The sequence below is a fragment of the Chelonoidis abingdonii genome, chromosome 14 (assembly GCF_003597395.2).
Source record: "Chelonoidis abingdonii isolate Lonesome George chromosome 14, CheloAbing_2.0, whole genome shotgun sequence".
NCBI lineage: Eukaryota > Metazoa > Chordata > Testudines > Testudinidae > Chelonoidis > Chelonoidis abingdonii.
In genome coordinates this window covers 10,289,793-10,306,923 of record NC_133782.1, presented here as the reverse complement: position 1 = coordinate 10,306,923, position 17,131 = coordinate 10,289,793, and the positions used below count along the sequence as shown (strand labels likewise).

General features: G+C 44.1%; 1 protein-coding gene across 1 annotated transcript in view; it reads left to right on the top strand.

Annotated features, from left to right (window-relative positions):
- CDH26 (cadherin 26) overlaps nt 1–15,694 on the top strand; it is a 32,903-nt gene extending 17,209 nt beyond the window's left edge. Inside the window, exons 7-17 of the mRNA XM_032782638.2 lie at nt 158–286; nt 4,263–4,448; nt 4,634–4,902; nt 5,486–5,628; nt 7,190–7,423; nt 8,073–8,294; nt 11,553–11,683; nt 13,628–13,696; nt 13,854–13,907; nt 14,606–14,692; nt 15,412–15,694. Of these exons, the coding sequence (XP_032638529.1) occupies nt 158–286; nt 4,263–4,448; nt 4,634–4,902; nt 5,486–5,628; nt 7,190–7,423; nt 8,073–8,294; nt 11,553–11,683; nt 13,628–13,696; nt 13,854–13,907; nt 14,606–14,692; nt 15,412–15,603 (1,716 nt within the window). The 3' untranslated portion in view covers nt 15,604–15,694. The remainder of the gene's footprint in view (nt 1–157; nt 287–4,262; nt 4,449–4,633; nt 4,903–5,485; nt 5,629–7,189; nt 7,424–8,072; nt 8,295–11,552; nt 11,684–13,627; nt 13,697–13,853; nt 13,908–14,605; nt 14,693–15,411) is intronic.
- Nucleotides 15,695–17,131: the final 1,437 nt, after the last annotated feature.

Sequence of the window (17,131 nt, the reverse complement as noted above, 5' to 3'; positions counted from 1 at the left end):
ATATAACGCGATTTCACCTATAACGCGGTAAGATTTTTGGCTCCTAAGGACAGCGTTATATCAGGGTAGAAGTGTAGTTTAAAGGATCAATTTTGTAGCAGCGACCAGACACTTTTTCCCAACCTATATTTTGGAAGTTAATTAACTTGTTTTTCAGACTGCCAGCTCTTTCAAGCTTCTGATCAAAGCCAAAGACCATGGTACTCCACAAATGTCATCTACTGCAACAGTTAACATTGCCGTTGAAGATACAAACAACCACCTGCCTGTATTTACCAAGGAAAATGTAAGGAAAAAGTGCAGCTACTTTACTGAATCATGCCAAGATGAGGAAATTTCAATCCTGCCAGGTGCCGAGTATGCTCAGTGGTAAATTAAGAGTGCTTGGCATCTTGCAAGATCAAGCTAAAGTACATATGGATGTGAGTTATTAATAAAACAGCACTAAGATTTGGGGGTTGTGATGGATACTCAGCTGAACATAAACTCCTAGTGCGACACTGTGGCCAAAAACGCTAATGACATCCTGGAATGCATCAACAGGGGAATCTCGAGTTGGAGTAGAGAGATTATTTTACTTCTATATTTGGTAATGTGTGCCTGCTGCTGGAATACTCTATCCAGTTCTGGTGCCCACAGTTCAAAAAGGATGTTGATAGATTGGAGTGGGTTCAGAGAAGAGCCATGACAATGATTAAAAGCTTAGAAAACTGGCCTTTAATGATTGAGGTCCTTGAGTCTATCTATTTGGATTATCCAAGAGAAGGTTAAGGGTTGATTTGATGACATTCTATAAGTATCTATCTGAGGTAACACATAATAATAGACTCTTCAGTCTAGCGGAGAAAGGGATAATATGTCTGGAAATTAAAGCTAGACAAATGCAGACTGGAAATGAGGCATACATTTTTATTGATGTGAGTAACTAACCACTGGAACAATTCATCTATCACTGACAATTTTTAAATCAAGGTCGGGTGTTTTTCTAAAAGATCTGCTCTAGGAATTATTTTGGGCCTGTTATGCAGAGGTCAGACTAAATGATCAGAATGGTCCCTTCTGGCCTTGGCATCTATGATGTCAATAGAAATCTCTTAAATGTTGACAGGAAGACATTTGACAGGATGTCATCAATTTCAGTGGATTCCCATGAACTGATATTGGCTCCTCTAAAGGTTTTAGTGCCATTTCTCTATGACTTATTGCTGTCATGACCTCTTTTGGCTGGGCATGGCGTAGCAGGATCTCTTCTTACCGACAGCCTCTCTGGCCTTGCAGCAGTCTGAGTCTTCTTGTGACTCAACCCTCTGGACAGGCCACATTTAGTCCCATCTCTTCTGGAGTAACAGAGTCTGATAAACAATGGAGTGGCAGCCTCAAGCCAACTCTCCATCTCAAGTCCTAACACAGTAGTCCTTCCGCAAGTGGTCTCCAGGATCTTTTCTGGTGACCAGTGTGGAAACCCAGACCCTCTTCTCCTCTGGGTTCCAGTCTAGGGACCCTGTAGAAAGCAGCCAAGATCCATCTACTCAGACTCCTTGCTGCCTCCCCGGGTCCACTTCCAATCTCAGCCTGTCCACAGACCTTTCTACCAGCCCCTTCCTGCGCTCATTGTGCACCTGCATGCCTCTTCAGACACTCCCTTCTTTCAGGGCTCTGGCTTGTAAGATTCTTCCCCACAGTTCTTCGCCAAATCCCAAACCAGAAGTACAATCTGACCCACTTCCATCCCTGCCAGGCTTGAATGTTAGTCCTTCACAAGTCTCCTTGGTACTCTACTTTTCAGCTGAACACTGACACCCCAGGGCTGCCTCCCATGAATCTTGCCTCCATTTTGAGATGCCCCACACAAACTAACTCTCCTCCTGTAGCTTTTCCCAATTCTCCTCTCTCCTGACTTCTACCAGATCATTCTCAGAGAGCAGGAACTCCCAGCCTCCTCTCTTCTGACTCTCTCTCTAACTGTGTTTTCTCAGTCCTGACTCTCTTCCAGGTGGACCAGCTAACTGACCTACTTAGCACCTCTCTGGGTTCCAGCTCCCAGGCTCTTGTTAATCCTCTCAGTGCCAGTGTGGGGCATCCCATTATACCTACATTCGCAAATGCACATTATAGAGTCAATTAATTTTAATATAGCTGACAATTGGAAATGTTGATTGGATCACAACCAGAATTTTTTCACATAATGCCCTGTACACCTGGCTACTTATGTATCTTCTGTATATCCCATTGTAGAAGTTAAGTTTTGTTGAGTTGTATCTACTGTCAGGTCAGAGGATAAAACTGTCTCTAATACCGGCAGCAGGGTGCTCTCAGGAGGGGGCTTGCTATGACAATGGGACCAATGAACCAAGCTTGCCTAACGGAAAGTGATTTTTAAAAGGGTTATGGATTAATCAACAGTTACCTTGGAATTCTGGAAAAGAGCTCAAACTTATGGCCAGAGTTGATCTGAGGAAGAGCCTGATGTGTGATGAGAACCTTGTTTGTGAACTGGACGTGTTGCTAAGTCCCTAGGCTGTTTTTTGCATAAAAAAATATTTTAGGTAGATGTAGTTCCTACATGACTCTGGAAGGAGGATAGTGAACAGCCTGGCCTGAGAGCTTTATAAAAAACCTAGAGTGATTTTGAGGAGAGTGGGACCAGTTTGGGTGTTTATTGTTTTGTTTCATGGTCAGGATCTTCCCTTTCCTTTGTTTTCTTTTTCTTTCTGCTGAGTTACGAGTCTCCCCAGGCTGATTACAACCTACTGGAATGTAGGCTCAATGTTCTTTGTGTTTAGCAATGCATCCTCCACTGTTGTGGATCTGGAAAGCATCAATGGGTAAGGAATGGTGTCCCTAGCCTCTGTTTATCAGAGGATGGAGATGGATGGCAGAAGAGAGATCACTTGATCATTGCCTGTTAGATTCACTCCCTCTGGGGCACCTCGCATTGGACACTGTCGGTAAACAGATACTGGGCTGGATGGACCTTTGGTCTGACTCGGTACAGCCGTTCTTATGTAATTGCTTTCTCTGCTGAACCGGAGGCTGAGAGAGAGGGGAACCCTACCTCATCCAAGAACTAAGGAAGTCCGGAACTCTTCTCCTGAAGCAGGCTTCCTGACCTCTAAGGAACCAGAAATCCTCTCTGCTTGAGAAAGGAGCCATGACTTTAGTCTGAGCTGAAAGTAATTATAGCCACCCAACTACCAACCAATCTCCAGCCAGCATGCTCTTTCCATTTCTCCTCTGCTATCTCCTCCTTTGTTGTTTGGTTTTGGGGAAAGTGTTCTGAAAAGCTTATGAATTAGCTGAGGATTTTAGGGTTCTAGTCCAGTTAATATTTTCCATTTGTGTATGAAAAATTAAAACTGGTTTTGTAACTTGCCTGTTCTAGTGAATGAAGGTGGGAGGCTTGACAGGGTATATGTGGGTATTAATAAGTTAAGGTGCAGACCAGGAGAAAAGGGTCTTACATTGCAGCATTGGCCACAAAGTGCACAAAACAAACATCTGACTAAGACTTAGTCAGACCTCTGCCTATGTAATTCACTCCCCAGGACTGTTTGCCAGAGTTTGAAAGCTTCAGGGCAAAAATGCACCCTGTTCCAGTAGGTTTCTGCATGAAGTTTGGGCTTTGTGGGGATAAAACATGCCAGTTAAGTTCTATGGTTCTTTGTAGACATCGTGATTTGTTCACTCCATATGGGTATAAGCTTCCATGGTCTCTGGCAATGGATCATTCTTTAGATAAGCTCCAGGATACAAGTGCTAGATTCCACCACCCTTAATCACGTTGAGCAGAACCTTGTTTCATGAGTAGTTTAATTGATATCAATAAGTCAGCTCACAGAGTAAAGTGCTACTTTATGTGAGTAAGGGAGGCATCATTGAGCCCTAAACAAAAAATTAAAATTACCAGCAGAAGATACAGAATCTGATGCAAGTAACTATTATTAGGGAGATATTTGCACTGTGCAGAATTATGTCCCCACCCAGATCTTCAGAGATTACTCAACCTCAGGCCATATCCACAGAGCCTCTGCCATCCTGGGGAACAGGATCCTGGAGGAAGCTGTAGGAGAGGGCCTAGTTGTACATCTGCACTGGAGCTGCACTGCCAGGGAGTAAGGATCCTGAAGCTAGTGCAGAGGAACAGGGCCTCTGTGAAATGGATCTTCAGGGCTTGGAAGTGTGATGGGAACCTGGATTGATGGACTAGTTCAATGTGATGATTCCTGGTTAGACATTGATGAGACAATCCTCTTTTTTTTCAGTATCAGTGGCAAATTGAAGAAGGCAAAGTAGGACCAGGCGTGTTAAGGCTCCAGGTGGAAGATCAAGATTCTCCAAACACACCTGCTTGGAGAGCAAAGTACAAAATAGTGAAAGGCAATGAAAAGGAACGGTTCATCGTTGAGACCGATCCCGAAACAAATGAGGGCATTTTAAGTGTTATTAAGGTAATGTGACTGAAGCCATAGATTTCATACAATATGGCATTTTGTAGCATGGACAGATTGATTGTAATGTTAGTAGTTGGAGCTGCTTGTAATTTGGGATCAGTTACTGCTCTCACTTATAGAGAGATGATCTTTCCACAGGAAAAGCCATAATTTCTAATGGAATCTTCTCTTTGGGTTTGCAGCCTCTGGACCATGAAGGTGACTTGGAGAAGAGACTTGTCATTTCTGTTGAAAACGAAGAACCTTTGTTTTCATGTCATAAAGGGAAACTGAGGAGCCCTCCTGTAGCCCCCATTAGTGTATCTGTGGCTGTGAAAGTCCTAGATAGAAATGATGCTCCTGAATTTCACCCTCCTACACTTGTTTTTCAAAAAGAAGAAGGCGTGAAGCCTGGGACGAGGCTTGGAAAATATTCAGCTGTAGATCCAGATGTGGTGCCAAATAAGATTAAGTAAGTGGAGACACTGTAAACCCTGAGCTGGGGAAATTGTTAAGGAACATAAAGGAAAGAGCGTTTTAACTTTAACAAAGAAATCTCTGCTTAGTGCAACATAAACTGTATGTTGGAGCATTAGACTGACTGGATCCAGCCAACCCTCCAGACTTAGACAGAAAATATCTAGTTTTGCTTTTGGAATAGTAAAAATAATGATTCCAATAATACAGTGCTTGCTTGGTCAGAACTCCCATTGACTTCCTCCTTCTTGAACTGGAATGAAAACTAAATCATCCTCTCACCCTTAACAGTGGTTCCTCCAGGCTCTGGGCAAGGCATATTAGCACTGGTGTGGGGGACCCTTGCATTGCCACTAGCTACACTGCAAATGTTTCGGCCGATACAGAAAATTCAGTCCCTAGTGAAGCCACCTCATCTCATCACTTTTCATCGACAAGAAACACTAAACAAAGTGAAGTCCCAGAGTGGAAATATCTGAGGCTTAAAAAGATACCAGGAGATGTAATGGAACTTGTATTTGAGTGCCTAAGACATTTATAATTGCGTGGCCTTGGGTTTTTTGTCTTGTTTTCTTCAGATACAAAGTAGTTCATGATCCAGCAGGGTGGGTAGCTGTTGATGAGAACTCTGGCGTTATTACTGCCATGAAAGAACTTGATCGGGAATCCCCCTGTGTGAACGATGGTGTTTACCCCATCATTATTCATGCCATAGATGATGGTAAGTTTTTGCTCAGATGGTAGCAAATGAGACCATTTCTGAGTATGTGCTGTGAGCATTAGCATCACTGGAGAGAGGAATAACAGCTCCAGTTACTGGAAAAATAGTTCCTGTTGAGGAAGAGTGGGGATACTTGAGTCCATTGCACAGTGAATAAAGTCTTCACTTGCTGCTATGTGTCTGTAAGTCTTTCTTTTCAGAACTCCCTGCTTGTTTTGTATCCAGAATGCTGCTCATTTGCGTATTTGTTCAGAGGATCAGATTTTCAATGACACCTGTCAAATTCTCCAGGCACACGTGTGAAGGATAAAGGCACAACTATCATCACAATATAGCAAATAAACATTCAAAGAAAACTAATTTCCCAACAGCCTCCCGCTTAACGCTTCCCACTCTAAAATGTGCTCCACTCTGTCTCCTAATCAGTGCCTCAAGTGAGCGCCTGGGAAAACAGGCCAGACTTGTACTATGTCCTGAAGTTCACCAGATCTGAGCTCTAGAGGACCAAGGGAGTGTGATAAGTGGAAGCCTCCCTCAGTGAGAACGGCCTGCTACTAGCCTCACTTAGCAGATAAGGGTGCTGTCAGCTCATCACCTCAGATGATTGCAGCTGTGTTGGGAGCTTGCAGAGGGAGAGGTGGGGCATTGCAGGTCTCAGTCGACACCTCTGATTTTACCCAGATACTAATTAGCTGCAGTACAGATGATGGATTACATGGGTAGGGCAGTGCTACAATCCCTCATGTACTGATGGGAACTGAGGCACAGAGATGGACTGACTTTCCCAAGCTCACACAAGAAATCTATGGCAGAGCAGAGAATTGAACCCTGGTCTCCCAAGTTCTTGACCATCCACCTTCCTTTTGTACTTCCTTCTGTGATCTCATAATTGGGACAGGAGACTTGGGGAATGAGAGGGAGGACTATGTTCTAGTCCTAGCTATGACCTTGCTGTGTGCCCTCTGGAAATGCATCTAACTCCTTGGTATCTCAGCCCTGGTCTACACTGGGGGTGGGGAATTGGTCTAAGTTATGCAACTTCAGCTATGTGAGTAACGTAGCTAAAGTCAACATACTTAGATCGACTTACTGTGGTGTCTTCACCATGGTGAGTCGACTGCTTCCGCTCCCCTGTCGATTCTGCCTGGACCTCTAGTGGCTCTGGAGTACAGGAGTCGACAGGACAGGGCTCGGGTGTTGATTTATCGTGTCTAGACTAGATGTGATAAATCAATCCCGCTGGATCGATCGCAGCCTGCCGATGCAGTGGGTAGTGTAGACATACCCTCAGCTAACCCTTTGGAAGAGGGGATGATGATATGTATCTAATTGACAGTAGTATCAAGGGTTAATTATTACTGGCTAACTGATCATTACTAATAAAGCATATTCTCAGGTTAAAGACACACTATGAAATGATTGACTGTGAATCTGAATGGAGGATCAGTACAGAAAATCCTAATGTCTTTACATCTTGCTAATGTATTAACTTAGGGACTAATAGGAAATGAATTGGGCAGGAGAATCATGTCAGATTGTTATCTCTGTTTTCTCCACCTAGGTGTCCCACCACAGACGGGCACTGGCACTATTCTGCTTTACCTGTCTGACATCAATGACCACATGCCAACATTAGTCACGCGTTTCTTGGAAGTTTGTGACAAAGCAAGACTGACTCCTCTCATCATAAAGGCGGAGGATGAGGACTCCAATCCGTATGCCAGTCCTTTTACATTTAAACTCGCCGATGACTCAAAAAGTATAAAGCAAAACTGGAGATTAGGAAAGAGTTTTGGTAAGTTCTTCCTTCCACACACTCTGTGAAACTCCTGCTCACTTTGTCATCCTGTCACTGTTTCCCACAGGCATAGTCATGTTTACCATCTGTTATTTATTATCACTTCAGGGTTTTAAGTTCTGCACTCCTATCTCAGAGCAGATTCAGAGTAAGTCCACTCTCATTTCAGTGGAGTCACTCCAGAGTTACACTGGAGTAACTCTGGAGGTCAGAATCTGCTTAGATGTCTTTTAATACAATTGTCCATGATTACAGGCTCAATAGGATTTTGCATCATTCAGCCTTCTGCTTTGAGGCCTCTAAAATCTCACATATGGCAAGAAACGGTTTTCTATTGGGATTATTGACACAGTTACTATGGAACTGAAGGCATTACACATATTGGAAAGTGATAGATCTATTTTAATGGACACAGTTATCAGGTACAGGCAGGCACTAAAACACTGGCACATACAGTTATCCACTTTGCACACACTGTCTGGGTAGCGGTGTGTGCAAATTAAACACCAGATTGTGAACCTAACGTATAACTCAGAAGGGCTCAAAATGGGGAAAAAAGCCCCTCCCTCCTCCAACAACACTGTGCTTTCAGGCTGTTTATTGCTTTTTACAAGAGGCTCAGGAGTTCTTGCCTTTCTTCTTTTAGGTGACTCAGTTGAACTTTTAAGGTTGAGAAACCTCCCACGTGGAAAGTATTTGGTGCCTCTCCTAATTCTGGACAGGCAAGGATTCTCTGTGAAGCAGAATCTGTCTGTGAGGCTCTGCCATTGCCCAGATGGACGCGTATGCGAAGATCCAAACTCCGTGCAATTAAGTCTTGGAGGTGGTGCCATTGCTGTAATTTTGACAGCCCTCCTGTTATTTCTAGGTAAGATACCCTCCTAAAATTTACCCCTCACTTACTCATCACCTGTCTATAAGATGAGAGCTGCAACCTATTAATATGTGGCATATAGTACCTGCCTTTAGAGGGAACAAGTGGCAGTAAAGTGGCCATTTGACTCTCTTAATATGTCTGAGTGCTGTAGAGGTGGAACTAAATAACTGATCTTTTGTGTCACCACCATTCAGTGGTCTAAGCAGATGATCTGTAGCCCTATTACATTCTGGAGCCACCTTCGTTGTGCAATGGGAACCATAGCTGTGCTCTTGTAATGACTACTGCAGTCTTTTCATCTCCAGCAACCAAGAGAACAGTCTGTTAAATTATTTGGCAGAAATGCCATGATGTGCAGCACAATGGCAGATGATAGCCAGTGCTGACAAATGAAGGGTAATGGATCTTGGAAGGGATTATTTAAATAACCCATCTATATTTGGGAGGGGTGAGGGACATTCTAAATTAGCTGTAGCGTCTCAGGAGAAGGACCTGGGCTTTACTGTGGAGAACTCAGTGGAAACCTTTGCTCAGCGTGCAGTCATGATCGAAAAAGCAACATTAGGCTGTCTGAAGAGTGGGTTAGAAAGTAACACTGTCAGTTCTACAACGGCATCCCACGGTGACCTGGGACACTTTCATCTGGAACAATGTGTTTGTCTCAAAAGTATAATGAAACCAGAAAGGGTCCAGAGATGAGCAGTGGAAATGAACAGTCCTGGGAAGTCTTCCGTCTGAGGAGAAAATGAAAAGCTCAGGGCAGCGTATTTTAGAGAGGAGATGAGATAAGGCGGAGTGTGAAATGTATGTCATGCTCCTGCTGACTCTTTCTTGTATTAATATAGGGGACCTCCAATGAAATGGAAAGGCAGGACACTTGAAATGGATAAAAGGGAATTCTCTCTTTTACAGCATGTAGTTAACCTGTGGAACTCATGGCCACATGCCAACATTAGTCACACGTTCCGTAGAACGATATCGTTGAGGCCAAGAAGAGTTCTTTAGGAAGACAGAAAATTTGAGTAGAATGTAGGCACTTATAAGGATAGTGAGAAGATTCCTGGATGAAGTTGAAATGTATAAGGCTAAAACTTTTGGCATTAGCCAAGCCCTAACTGATTGGGAATAGATATGCAGTGTTGTAGCCCTGTCAGTCCCAGGATATTAGAGAAACAATATCTATTGTTGGGGCAACTTCTGTTGGTGAAAGAGCCAAACTTTCGAGCTTACACAGAACTCTTCTTGAGGTCTAGGAAACGTATTTAGCTGTGACACTCAGTACAAGGTGGAACAGATCGTTTAGCCTAACACAGATTTCAAGGGACCTCCCATCACTGGAGGAAAGGAAAAGGGGGAAGCTGGGAGTGGGATAGGTTTTGTTGGTGAGTTATAGATTGTTTTAATAAACCATAAATCCAGTGTCTCTATTTAATCCATGATTTTTAGTGTCTAGCAAAGTTATGAATTTAAGCTCCCGGGCTTGTCTTTTGATGGTGTTGTGCAGGTTTCTTTTGAGGATGAGGACAGAGAGGTCAGATATAGCACGATCACTTTGTGAAAAGTGTTCACTCACAGTGATGTGGTGTTTTTTGTCTTATTTTCCTCTGTGAGTTCATTCAAGATGGTAGTGATTGTTGGTTTCACTCACATAGTTATAATTGGGCATGTTAGTGCACTGAATGAGGTATACAATTTATTATGATAGCAATGGAGGTAGGGGTTGATCACTGCAGCAGTGGAGATATGTCTGCAGGTTTTGCATCTGTTTTGGCAGGGTCTGGTGCAGCTGTGAGTTGGTATGTCCTAGTCAGTGGGGAGCTTGCTTCTGATGCTGAGCTTGGAGAGGCTGGGGGATTGTTTGAAGGCCAGCAGAGAGCATTCAGGAAAGATTTCTTTCAGGATGGGTTCCCACTGAGCATGGTTTGTATTTATTTGATGATTCCTCTTATGGGTTCCAGTAAGGGGTGGTAGGTGACAGGGAAAGGTGTGGGGGCAGGTGGTGTTTTATTTCTGTATTGAAGTAGGTTCTCTCAGGGCTGGTACCATGATGTGATCCACTTCTCTGGTGGAGTGTTCTTGTTTGGTAAAGGCAGTTTTCAGTGCGCTAAAGTGTATTTCCTGGACTTTCTCCTTAGAGCATATTCTTGTACATAGTTGTCTGTAGGGTTCCATTCTTGAAACTGACTCTGGTGTGCAGGAAGTTGATGCTAGTGTGGGAGTTTTCCAGAGAGAATTTAATGGACAGATGGTGGCTGCTGAAGTTATGGTGGAAATCTATGAGGAATTTTAGGTCATCTATCCAGAGGATGAAAATATTATAGACATATCTTAAGTTTATCAGTGGTTTTCTGGTACATTTGTCCAGAAATTCTTCAAGTGGCCCATGAAGAGGATGGCATATTGGAAAGCCATGCTAGTACCCATGGCTGTTCCCATGGTTTGAACAAAATGTTTGTTGTTGAATATAAAGTTGTTATGGGTCAGGATGAAATGGATGAGTTTGGCGATGTGTTCAGGGTAGAGATCTGAGTGTTGTCCAGCATCTTGTAAATATTTGAGGCAGGCAGTGATGCTGTCATTGTGTGGGATGTTGGTGTATAAATAAGTGACATCCATGGTGGCAAAGATGGTGTCCTGAGGGAAATTGTTGATGTTCTGGAGTTTGTGGGTTGGTTGTGTCAAAGGAAGTCTTTTTGTGTGGTGGCTGATTTGAAGATGGTTTCTAGGAGTCCGAATATTCCTTCACTGAGAGTATCATTGCCAGATATAATGTGTCTGCCTGGGTTCCCTTGTTTGTATCTTGGGAAGCATGTAGAAGGTCCCAGTGGTGGGTTTTTGGGGGATGAGTTTGTAGAATTTCTCTTGGAGTTGTTTGGGGGAAGGATTTGATGATATTCTTAAATTCTTGTGGTGTGGGGTCGTCTTTGAGTTCTTCATAGTAGGCAGTGTTGGAGAGTTGATTAGACAGAAATTTCCCTTGGAGGAAAGTTACTCCACAATTGCCTATTGCGGGGTTTCTCGCATCTTCCTTTGAAACAGCTGGAGCTGGCCATTGTCAGCGACAGGATGTTGTGCTAGCTGGACCCCTGGTATAGTCCAGTCTGATATTTCCTATGTCTGAAAAATGAATTAATGAATGATACGAAATCTGACCTCTACATTCATAGAGCTCAGTGAGGTGCCAGCGGGGCTGCTTTGAAAGGCTGTGAGGTGTCAGCAGTAGTTCTGGTAATTCTTTTCCTGTTTCAGTGGCAGGCTGTCTTCTGCTGCGGTGTTCATGTGGGTCTGAAAACAGGAAAAGCCAAGCCCATCTCCCTTTTGAAGAAGACAACCAGACTTTAATCAAGTACAATGTAGAGTGTGAAAACGTTTTGTTTCAGGTGGGCAATTGAGCATATATCCACTTTCCTATTGTGAGGATCCTGCCAACTTGACATCTGTCTGCCCAGATTATCAACCATCTGGTCTTATCACTCATATCTCCTGTCATTTGGTTTTGAGCAGAACACTCCTCCCTTTCTCAGCAGAATGTGGCAGGAAAATGACCTGCTGTATGGTATTGGGTTATCCAGGTAATGAGGACTAACTCTGATGCATCCTCTGCCATTCCAGTGGTTTTCTGGGTAACCTTCTTCTTGGACACCTCATCCCGTTGGAATGTATTAACAAGGCAGACCTGGTGCTTTGCTGAGGAAAGATTTGAGTGGCTCCTCTGTCTCTATTTCCCATGTGATACCTGCCTGTTTAGTGAGAACAGGGAAATAAGAGATGACATGAAGAAGGGCAGGGGCTGCAAAATATTGGTTAGGAGCCAATAAGGATTAATAGTCCTTTGTTCTGTACATTTAATGAATGCACGTCTCCATCTCTGCCCTCTGCAGGTTATGCCAGATTATGCCAGCCAACTCTCTACATGTGCAGAAGTTAGAAAAGGAAAACAAATGTCTGAGGTAGCCACTTGTTTGTTTATATATTCTTGTAAATGGAATGGTCCCTTTTTAACACCCTAAGTAGATATTAGAATTGGAAGGACCTCAGAAGGTCATCTAGTCCAACCCCCTGCTCAAAGCAGGACCAATCCCCAGACAGATTTTTGCCCTAGTTCCCTAAATGGCCCTCTCAAAGATTAAACTCACAACCCTGGGTTTAGCAGGCCAAAGCTCAAACCACTGAGATATTGTCATGCTGTCTGGAGTAGCTCACAACTGTGAGCCTACCTCAGGGCAGACTGTCGGAAAACAGGGCAGTCACCCCAAGCTGGTAGGATGATCTACATTTAGATTTCACCAAATCAGTAACAAATGTGAACTCCTGGATTGCTATATCAGTCTTACCATGGAGTCACAGACAGTCCCCATAGATTCTCCAGCCTATCTTGCCACCCAGACAAACTGGACTTTGTGATAAAAGGTCACAAATCAAAAACAGACCACATCAGGTTGCTCCCAGTCCCAAGAGACCAGTCATTTACCCCATATCGATTGGTACTCCAGATCTTACACCAAAGATAATACTGGCAGCCAATTCTATAGTAAAGTAAACCACACTGCCAGTTTCCCAAAAGTCTTCTCAGATTGTCTCTGGGGATCTCTGCTTTGCATCAGGTACACTTCTCTGTAAGAGTCCAAACAGTCCAGAGATCAAGGGTCTTTCCTTGAATCCATCTCCTGTCAGAAAACAAGCTGACACTGTCTCTATCCATTTGGGCTTTTCCTCTAGCAGTGAGAGAGGAATGGATTTTGAATCCTTGACCTCCGGTCATCACATACTATGGCCACTTGATTTGAAATTAACACTTTTCTGTTAAAGTCCTTCATTAGCATTCCACAAGGCTTCTTTGAGGAGTTATTTAGTTACAGAGGTATTTACAATGTAAATGTTTGCAATTACGTTATAACAGGATACAGATAAGTAAAAAACAATGCATGTAACATCCCTTTTTCATGATGTTTAAACGCCAAATACATTCTTATATATTTAACAATTACTTTGGTCAATACTGATACACAAGTGAATTGACCCGGGGCTTTGGCATGAGCTGGCACCTGGTCTGCCAACATCACACATGTGCCTAACACATGGCCTATGACATGAACCAGAGTGAAAAGAATAACTTAAGACAGCCCTATTTGAAAATAATAACCCTGTAAGTAAAATGAAATTGCACTGCCATTCTGAGCACTGTGCTTAGTCACTTATCATTTTCTGAGGCTGACATTTCTCAAGCTTAGTCTCCATTCGGAATAAAACTATTTCCCCTTACAAGATTCTTAACTATCCAGCCAGGTATTTTAGTGATGTGAGCTTGTTGTTTGTCATTGTAGGATGTAAATGGAATGGCACCATTTCTCTCCCTTACATCCAGTCGAGGACACTCTGACCAAGGTCTATGTGTAAGTAAACTCTACAAACTAGCATAGAGTATTAGGGGGGAGGGTGAAGAGGGGGGAGAATGGTGGAAAGGATGAGAGGTTAACTGTGATGGGTTTTACTAACCCCTAATAACTTTCCTGGAATCATACAACAGTTCCCTGTGTTTATTTTTTAAAGGGTGCCAGTACAATGGTCCAGGCCAGACCAGTAAGTGACAACCACATTTTCCATGTAAGTAGAATGCCTTTCACTTTGTTATGCTCACTAATGAGCTCCACAAACTCTCTCTGTCTGGGGACAGGTTAGAAGAAAATGCAAAACACAGCACCTTTATTTTCATAGTGTAACCCTGAATCAGTAAGCCTCACTTAAAATACTAGGCCTTTGCGAGTAAGGACTACTTGTGTGAGTAAATATTGGCAGGATCAGGTCCTGCCTTTGGTGTCTTTAACTGAAAGGAATGCAATGAATTATGATGATTCACTATGTTTATGGTGGTCCCAAGACTGGGCTCATCGTGCTAGGCACTGTGCAAAAACAGAGTAGCAGCTGGTCCCTGCCCAGTGAGCTTGCAATCTAAATAGACAGACACATGAATGCCTACAGACCCCGGTCCTTGGTGAGCAGGACCGAACCAGGGCCCTCTGGAGCTTAGTGCATGAGCCTCTACCACATGAGCTAAAAGCCAACTGGCTGTTAGCGAAGGCTATAGGGCAGACTCATTTTTACCTCTCTCTCTCAGTGGTCTTGGTGGCACCAGATGGGACAGAACACCACACCCAGGAGGTGTGTGGGTTACACATGCACAGGAGAAACAGCTATAGCATACAATAAATGCTGAGGAATTTGTTCAGACCAGAATGACACTTGTAAAATCTTGATGGGGGGCTATGGCCTTGCTGAGGTCCAGTGCTATGTCTCTCTTTCAGGGGGTCCACAATTCTAGGCGCGTGGAGACACTCCACAGAAGACCCCTCACTGTGACTGTAGAAACAGTGGGTGAAATGTTGAATCAGGTAGGGAATGGCTGGTTTTGAACTCCTCAGTATTGTCAGTGAGTCCTGGCTGTGGAACACGGTTTGCCATGGGAACTTTCCAGTTTGGCTGCAGCTGCTTATAGGAGAGACACACCTTCCAGAAAAGGGAAAAGGGGCTAGGGTGTGTAAAACGGACATTAACTCGCAGCAGAATCTGAACCCCTGGCTGAGAGCAAGGTACACAAGCTGGGGGAGCGTGAGGAGGGGTCACTTACAATGATCTCTGAGCCTTTGCTGAAGATTTCGTGTCTCCAGCACTTCTTGCTTGCCATTCTGGTTACCTACAAGTTACCTGGACACATGCATGTCTGCTACATGTGCACCTTTTCCTTTCTGGACAGGCGCTGGGTGCTGCAGTGCTTCCCATGGCAGGTGCATGAGTAAAGACAGGTTCCTTGCCCTTTCCGTTGTGTGTTGGCTGGGGAACTTGTAATTTTTCATGCTTTTTGGATTTCTTCTTATAGCTTCCCAGTGCTATTGTACTGCAGCGCTGCTCCCAGGGTGCTCTTTGGCGTAGCTGATGTGCCTTAAAGGAGCTGGCTGGTTGGGTGGAGTGACTAGTGTTTCTTACAGTATCACCCTGGGACTTCTTGCTAACCTGCTACTTACAATGAATCCCACTGGCTTCCAAAGGGATGTGAGAGATGGAGTCTCCAGGGAGATTTTGTTTTCTTTTTTGTACTCTTTCCCTTCCTCAGAGGCTCTATCACTTCAGCAACCTGGAGGAGAACATAGTCACTTACCAACCTCACATCTATGCCGAGGAGGGAAAGCTAGAGAGAAGTGACTCTTTCAGGTCCCTGCTCATTGACGATGATGAACTGCCCAAGGATTTCTTGGACGCCCTGGGACCAATGTTCATCGCTCTGGGTGAAATCTGCCAGAAGTGATTTCAGTCACAGCCACTCTCATAGGAACCATGGAATGGTGGGTACCTTCCCAAACAGGTTTGGAAGAGACTCGACCCAAGCACAAACATCTGCTGACCTTTGGTGGCACTCTCCTACAGGGAATGTCCCCAGAGTTGTACGTGTGGCTGAGAGATACACTATAAACAGAGCCGGGCAGTGGTCTGGATTTGTATTGTTTCTGTTTAAACTTGATGCTGGGTCGCTCCCCTTTGGGTTCTCTGCCTGGCTTGACAGGACCTTAGTTGTCAGCAGAGAGATCTTTCTTTTAGAACAGTTACTCCAACTCTCTCTGAGCTGAAGAGACTGAAGTGCAGGTCCAGTCTGGTCAGGTCCTAGGCATCAAGCATCCCTATCCGCCTGCAGTCAGCGGGTCTCCCCTTTCTGATCAAGGGCTCAGTGCTTTCCTTTAATGTTTCCTTATGAGGATACATCTTAAAGATGGAGGGATCTAGAATAAAATTGATCTGGGGTCCAGATCCTCAGAGGCACTTAGGTGCCTAACTCCGACTAAAATCAATGGGAGTTCGGCTGGTAAGTATCGTGAGAGTCTGGACTTTGGAAGCTAAGCCCCATTTTCAGAAGCAACTTCGGACACTTCAGAAAATGTTCCTGCTAATTGTTGTAGAAGCAGGACCCTTTGTGCAGGGAGCTGACCGCTCACAGCACTTAGTCGTCAGAGACAGTCAGTTATAGTCACTGCTGTTCACTGAATCAAAGGCAGCTTGTAACTTTCATCCCCCAACAACTCATGTGTTTTGCTGAATGATGACCCCCCGCAGCCCACAGTGGAGTTGTAACCCAGGAGCTTCTGCTGCCAAATTCAAAGGCCTAAAACCCCAGCTCAGCAAAGCAATTAAACACACACTTAACTTCAATTAAATGGCTCACGTATTTAAAGCAATAGGACTGTTGATGCGTTCAAAGTACATGCTTAAGCACCTTGCTGAATCAGGGCCTACGCCTAATAGCCAGGAGCAGCAGCTGATCCATAAACCTCTTATATGGCCTTGCTGCTACAGGGGGACAAAGACCTAGAGAGATCACACAGAAACTGAGATCAGACAGGAACAGGCTGAGTGAGACAGACAGCCTGAAGGAGCAGCTGAAAGCATGGTAGCTGACTTTGGAAGAAATCTGAAAAGAAGTTTTGGGTCAGAGGGGCAGGCTGAAATGAGAGCTCTCGGTGCTCTGAGCAAAAGAAGCTGTTTCCTGTCATTTGAGTCCCTCGGTGCTCAGAGACACAGGACTTTGTACCTTCTTTGTAAATAAACAAAGCTGCATCAAAGAAAATACCAAACTCCATCAATTTCCACTTCTAGTTGGAACAGTCTACTGGACTCTGAAATTTTGGCTAGCCACTCAGACCAAAAATGGTAATAATATCAACCCTTTATTTCAGCAACACTACGCATACATTTAGGTCAGGAAGTGAAGTTCAGTATATTCAGCTGAAACTGTAGGGGGAGATTTTGCTAGGCGGGATGTATTTACCTGATGCAGGATTTGG